This window comes from Ipomoea nil, unplaced genomic scaffold (genome assembly GCF_001879475.1).
Source record: "Ipomoea nil cultivar Tokyo-kokei standard unplaced genomic scaffold, Asagao_1.1 scaffold2868, whole genome shotgun sequence".
In the NCBI taxonomy this organism is placed as follows: domain Eukaryota; kingdom Viridiplantae; phylum Streptophyta; class Magnoliopsida; order Solanales; family Convolvulaceae; genus Ipomoea; species Ipomoea nil.
The window spans coordinates 415,216-422,564 of record NW_017619296.1 but is presented as its reverse complement, the minus strand read 5'-3'; the positions used below and the strand labels follow the sequence as shown (position 1 = coordinate 422,564).

At 40.9% G+C, this 7,349-nt stretch overlaps 1 protein-coding gene across 1 annotated transcript; it reads left to right on the top strand.

Annotated features, from left to right (window-relative positions):
* The first annotated feature begins 3,149 nt into the window (after positions 1–3,149).
* Positions 3,150–4,448, top strand: LOC109160647. The gene has a single exon (XM_019308929.1). It carries the CDS (start codon positions 3,150–3,152, stop codon positions 4,446–4,448), a length of 1,299 nt encoding a protein of 432 aa, XP_019164474.1.
* The last annotated feature ends 2,901 nt before the right edge of the window (positions 4,449–7,349 follow it).

Genomic DNA, 7,349 nt, shown 5'->3' with positions numbered 1-7,349 from the left:
GGCCAACCGCCGGCGATAACCCGGCGACATAAACGCGTTTGGGAAATCCGTTTTTCGAAAAACGCATTTCCCAAACGCGTTTATGTCCTCCGCGGGCCGGATATTATTCTAATGTTTTGCTACATACATCCCTTTTTTCTAGGCACATTATATTTTTCTAAATTTTGCGACTCTAGTGCGCGTGTTAGTATCTGATAGTCTACATTTACATATTTATACTTTTTTTGAAGTTGAGTAGAGTAGACTAGAGTTGTGGTTGGAATTTATGTGTGTATTAAACTACACATTACGAAATTTAATTTGAGGATACAATACAGAACAAGAATTTTGAGGGCGTTTGTAGTATGTAACTGCAACATAATATATGCATCTAATTTGTGGTTTTTAAGAAAGCCGTAAAAAACAAAGCATAAAATTTTGTATATGCATGTTTCATGATATTGTATTCAATTAAAATTTTATGCATAATGTTAATAAAAAAATTGTCAATTACATGGTATATATAAATCATATAATAAATGATTACAAATTACATAGTTTGAAATATAAAATTGCATAGCTTTTGAAAGACTAATATTACACATTGAATATTATTTTGCATAAATAAACAAATATTCGTTACAAATTTCACAAAGGCAAACCCATGTGGGAGCGTATAACTTGTCAGCTTATAACATGTGGGTGACGCCACGAATGAATAATATCCCATTCGGGCTTTGAATTGAAGGAGTATGTATGCGGAATTGTGAGGCTGCTGTCCCCGACGAATAAATAATGTCCCTCTTGGATTTTGAATTGAAGGAGTATGTCTGCAGAACTGTCAGGCTGCTGTTCTGACAAAAGAACTACCCCTCGTTGTCATTGGAACTTTGATTGAGGTGCATTTTGTCAATGTAAAACCAACCTAGCAATGTAAAGTGAGAGTTATAGAAAAAAAAATTAAGATGTGGTTGTATTAAAAATTTAAGATAATTACGTCGAAACTCACCGCAAATCCAACAATTCCGTGCATAACAAGAGCAATTGATTGTGATTGTAATCACAAGCACTTGCTCTAACCTCAAACCCAACGAACAGAAGGATAGCAATGGCGGAAAGAACCTTTCCCTTCGGAATCGCTCAAAACTCTCATCTCTCGGGTTTATAGGCATTCGCGAGATTTAATTGTATGACATTCAACATTATCCACCGTTGTATCAGGGTGTGATAAAATTTCAAACATTTTGAAAAATTTCCAATCAAAAAATAGAAATTTACAACTCCAAAATTTAGAAAAATACAGCATGTAATTCAACATGATTAAATATCTTGTTGAAATTCAGGAATGCAGAGGGAACAATTTATAGTCCAAGATGTGTAATGCATCCAAAAAAAATTATAATTCTACCTTTATTAAATTCACATGGGCTGTCAGCCCTGAGATGACAACCCATGCGTTGTCATCTCACGGCTGACAGCCCATGTGCGATGTCAGCCCGGCTGACAGTCCCGTATGGGCTGTCAGCCCGGCTGACAGTCCCGTATGGGCTGTCAGCCCGGCTGACAGCCCTATGGGCTGGCGCCGAGATGACAGCCCATTTGGGCTGTCATTTCGATGGCAGCTCCAGCCCATGTGGGTGTCATAATGAGATGTTATCTCATTATGACAACCCATGTGGGTTGATTCATGCATTGTTTTTAACCGCGTAGTGTGTTGAGTTTTTTGAAGTGTGGCTTTTACAAAGTGTCATGTAAAAGTTTGTATTTTGGAACCGGAGTTAATTAAAGGTTAGTGTATTTTAGCATTTTTTATTTTTTAAAGTTTATTTTTGATAGTTTGTAACGCGTTTTTTATCATAGTTATATCTGATATGTATTTTTTTTTTTTTTTTTGCAGGAATTACCTTAAGGAAAATGGCAGGTATGAATTTCACTTCTGTATATGAAATTATTTTTATTGTAAGTATAATTTTATCATGTATGAGATTTTATTTTCTATAGGTAATCAGGTGGTTGTGTTGATATGTCGTCATCCCGAACATGAGGGTCATAAAGATGATGTGGATTTCAACATTGCTCCCCAAAATGCCGTGTTCGTCTCTGCAACATGTTCGTTCGAACAGTTAGTGTCCGAGATTAAGAATTGTCTTCAAATTGGAGACAATGTTGGTGATATATTGTTATGGGGAAAATTTCAGCCAAATCAATCTCAGGGTGATGTAGTTTATCCATTTCCAATAACTGATAATCAGACGTGGTCATATTTTTTGGGGGCTATGTCAACGTTTGGGGCGCTAGTGGTTTTTGTGAAACTTCCACTGCCTTTCCATTCAACATTGAACATGAACATTGTTCAAGGGGGTATTAGCGTTGACCGCACGGCCATTAGAACATGTGAAACACGAATGCGTAGTGTTGGTCGATCACGACAAAGCACGCAAGCAGAGCACATACAGATAGTACCAATGGATCATCTTATTTGTGACGTGAATAATGCCATTTTAGACGAAGAAACAAACACAAGTGGGGATGAATGTTTGTTTCCTTCCGATGATGATGACGACCCTGATTATGAGCCCGTTGAAGAGGTTGAATCGTCTGCCAACACGTCCATACATGATACGGGTGCTCGTCCGCTAGCACATGATCCAGATTGGTACAATGATTATACAGCATACGAGAATGCTTTTCAAACTGCTAGTTCGTCCATTGGAGTTGGAATGGTGTTCGACAGCTACCGACAGTTAAAGAATATGGTGACACAACACAATCTTGACCAACATATGCAGTTTAAAACGGCGACCAAGAAGAGCAAATATTGGAAGGCTACCTGTTTATATCCCCAACAGTGTGCGTGGATGATTAGTGCTGCGCAGATCCAAGATTCTGATGCATGGAAAGTCAAAAAGTTTCATAATATCCACGGATGCCGTGTGGATTATACGGAGGGCTGAGATGACTACAACCTTACCAGTAAAGTAATTGCGGAACTAATTTTGCAAAAAATTGCATATGATCCGTGATACAAAATTAAATACGTCATCGAAGATGTCAAGGCAAAATGGGGTATTCGGGTTGATTATAAGAAGGCTTGGTACGCAAAGGTCATCGCGTTGGAGACGCTGTATGGAAAGTGGGATGAGTCATACAACATATTGCCACAAACGTTAATGGCCATACAGCAAACAAGTCCAGATTCCGTTGTTGATACTGTGTTCACGCAAACGGGAATCCCGAATGAGTTCCGATTTAAGTATGTGTTTTGGGCATTCAAACCGGAAATTGAAGGGTTTAAACACTGTTTACCCGTACTTACGGTCGATGGGACGCATTTGTACGGAAAGTACAAAGGACACCTTCTATTAGCAGTAGCTATAAATGCCAAAAAAGAAATACATCTAGTTGCATACTCAATTGTTGACGCTGAAACAGGAGATAGTTGGAGTTGGTTCCTGAGATTGGTGGCTGAAAATGTTTTTGGCGATTTGGAACACATTTGTATTATCTCGGATATGCATGGTGGCATCGACCATGCATTTCGGGAAGTACCTGAACTGGCCGAGCCGCGGGTCCAGCGTCGATACTGCCTTCGACATTTGTGGTCAAATTTGATGACCAAGTTTAAGAACAAGGAATTAAAAAATCTGTTTTGGCAGGCCGGTTGTGCTATGGATGTTCGGGGGTTTGAGGCGGTAATGAGTATAATTCGGGCAAGTGATGAGGCGGCATATAATTACTTGATGGCAATCCCTGCCCGGTTTTGGGCCCTAAGTCACGATGGGGGATTTAGACATGGATTGATGACGACCAACAGCTCGGAATCTTTCAACAACAGTCTAAAGCGTTGTCGTCTTCTGCCCGTCTCGGCTATATTGAAGCTAACGTACGAAAAAGCTGCTTTAATGTTCGCCGAGAGGCGTACAACTGGACTGGTAATGCAACAAGGGGGGTTGCAATGGCCACGTAATATTCTCGATGAGATGTTGAAAAGGGAGAGCCACAAGTACCGCGCCATTGTAAAACGCCATGATGACCTTGACGGTATATATTCGGTTGCGATTGAAGGTGATATAAATAGGTACGGGAGACCAAACTTCGTGGCGATTAACATCAACGAACAGGTTTGCAACTGTGGCCAGTGGTCTGTGGACGGACTGCCATGCATTCATGCACATGCGGCATGTCATTACGTTGGTAGAGTCCCCGATGGTATGGTTCCGGATATATATTCCCTTGCTAAGTATCTCCAAACTTATGAAGGAACCATCATGCCTTTATTGTCTGAAAATTATTGGCCAGTCCCATCCTTTACGATGTTGCCCCCAACAGTTCGACCTGCTGTTGGTCGACCAGGTCGCCGCGAAAGTACAAGAATTCCGAACGAAATGGATTTGAGGGGAAAGCGTTGTAGTGTTTGTCGTTCAACAAACCACGATATTCGACGATGTCCACGGTTGCAAAGGGATTAATGTGTAATATTAATGTATTATCTGAGCTCACATCGGTGTCTTTCGTTGTTATGTTTAAATACAAGAAATTGGCCCCAAAAAAAAAAAGTTTCATCCACTCAAAAGAAAACAAAATAGGTGACTAGTCATTCGGACTAGTCACCTTGGTTGTTGTCAGTGTACAACTGACAGGAACGTGATTACTCACGTCACTGGCTGTCAGTTGTACACTGACAGCAAGCAACTGGGCCGGACTGTCACAATTGTCACCAATTGTGACAGTCCGGCATTTATTTACTGATTTTTTTTTTATAAAACCGGATTTAATTAATTGGCCCCCAATTATTGGGGGCCATTTTTAAATAAGGTTAAAAAAAAACTTATACTAATTTGATCGAATATATATATTGATAAGTGCAATATTAAAATAGAAATTCAATTGTGCATTACAACAAGTAGAACAAGTAATTACACATTGATTATGTGCCACAAGGGGATCTTCTAATATTACGCGCTGGACGACGACGTTGGTAGTGTACGTGAACTCTGGACTGTTGCTGTTCTTGGGTATTGTTCACCACCTGAGATGTATTTATTGTAGCGTCTTCGTCATAATAATTCTGAATTGCATGTTGAAACGGCTCATTAGGCCGGAGATGCGAAGCGCTTCGAATTCGTCGTCCGTCATGCACCGGAGGTGCTTGTGATGACGACCCAACCGCATACAAATTTGTTTGGTCCGCATATGCGTGTGGGGTCATGAATGATGCACCGACCATTGTTGATTGGTTGAGATCTAATTGAGTGATATCTCCCATATCATATTCAGTATGAAATCCCTGCTCCTCTAAATTAGGACCTCGGCCGTCGGGTTCATCAACGTTTCCTTCAACATGTATGTCATCATTAAGATCCAACTGGGGAATACGGCCACGTCGTCGACCACCTTGCGCACGTCGACCATGGCGGTTATCATCCCGCCGTCGATCCGGAGGGCGCACTTGCTCGGTTGGGGCATAAAGAAAATCGTCATTGTCCCTAGGAAAATCCATAACATAACCATAATTTAGCCGAACAAGTTCGTGTCTTGCAATTTGTTGCATTGCAATGGTACGACTGTTGCTTTCTCCCTGTTTGACTGCAAGTTCTCCGTGGATGTTAATATGTCGTAACGCTTCCACCTATACAATTTATAAATTGTTAACAAAAAATATTAGTGTAATTATTTTCAAAAATTCTTCATTTTTTACATTATTATTTTTCAAAAAATTTGAAATATTTTCGAAAATTCTTCAATTTTTTACAAAAGTATTTTCAGAATACTTTGATATAAAGTATTATTACCGTTTCAATGTATGATGGCGCTGTCTGCATGTACCCCTCGGAGCGACGATGTTGGAGATTACCGATAACTCGTCGACCAACTCGGTAGAACTAATGCTCATAAGCTTGGCTTACATATGGGCCAAGTGGTGCATGTGGTGGTATCTGAACTACGTACTGTGCTCGGTCTTCCCACATAGCAACATATAAGTGATGGCGAACATCCCATTGTTCATTCCTAGTACGACCATCTAATTTGTGTAGTTCGGGGTCATACTCCACGTGTGTTGGAATGTCTTGGTAACCACCAAATTGCCTACAAACTCGGTCCGGATAGTGCCACTCGATGGCATAAAAAACAGTAACGGAACACGTGCAGTACAAACATCTCGGCCTTCCCGACAGAAAATTGGCAAGGCATCAACGTTGTATGGCGTCCACACAAACTGCATTTTTAAATTTGAAGCTATTTCTAAATTAAATTATATCTCACACATAATATAAAATATTTTTAAAATAATTATTATTTTAAATAATTAAAAAAAAAAACAAATATCGTCTCCGGCCAGAGACGAAGAGGTTATCCTCATCTCCATGGCTGGAGACGAAGAAACTCTTCGTCTCCATGGCCGGAGGCGAAGAGTTCCTTCGTCTCCGGCCATGGAGACGGAGTTAACTTCTTCGTCTCTGGCCGGAGACGAAGAAGCTTCCTTCGTCTCCGGCTAGAGACGAAGAGGTTATCTTCGTCTCCATGGCTGGAGACGAAGAAACTCTTCGTCACCATGACCGGAGGCGAAGAGTTCCTTCGTCTCCGGCCATGGAGACGGAGTTAACTTCTTCGTCTCTGGCCGGAGACGAAGAAGCTTCCTTTATCTCCGGCTACAGACGAAGAGGTTATCTTCGTCTCCATGGCCGGAGGCGAAGAGTTCCTTCGTCTCCGGCCATGGAGACGGAGTTAACTTCTTCGTCTCTGGCCGGAGACGAAGAAGCTTCCTTCGTCTCCGGCTAGAGACGAAGAGGTTATCTTCGTTTCCATGGCCGGAGACGAAGAAACTGTTCGTCTCTATGGCCGGAGACGAAGACTCTCTTCGTCTCCGGCCAAAGAGACGAAGATAACTTTGCTTCGTCTCCAGCCGGAGACGAAGAAGGTTTCTTCGTCTCCGGCCATGGAGACGTCTTCATGGCCGGAGACGAAGAAACCTTCTTCGTCTCCGGCGGATTTTTATTTATTTTTTAATTATTAATATTAAGTAAATATATTAAATAATAATTTGAGAAAATTTTTTTTTGAAAAGGTGTGACCTGGTAAGGAATATAATATACTCACGTTATCCACTTGACATCTATCGAGTTCATCACGATATGCTGCATACGTGTGATTAGAGGTAGATGTCCATGTGTGAGGACAATGCCATCTACATTCAACATACCCATGTGTTACAAAACATTGTGCATTTAGGGTTAAACAATGTCATAATGTAGATAAAAATTACCGTGCACCATAAGGTCTGGACAAATCATTTAATGGGAGTACTCTCGCCGGTCGAGTGCAAGGCAAGCGCTCCCATGCCAATAATTGAACCAAAAGTAGACAACCTC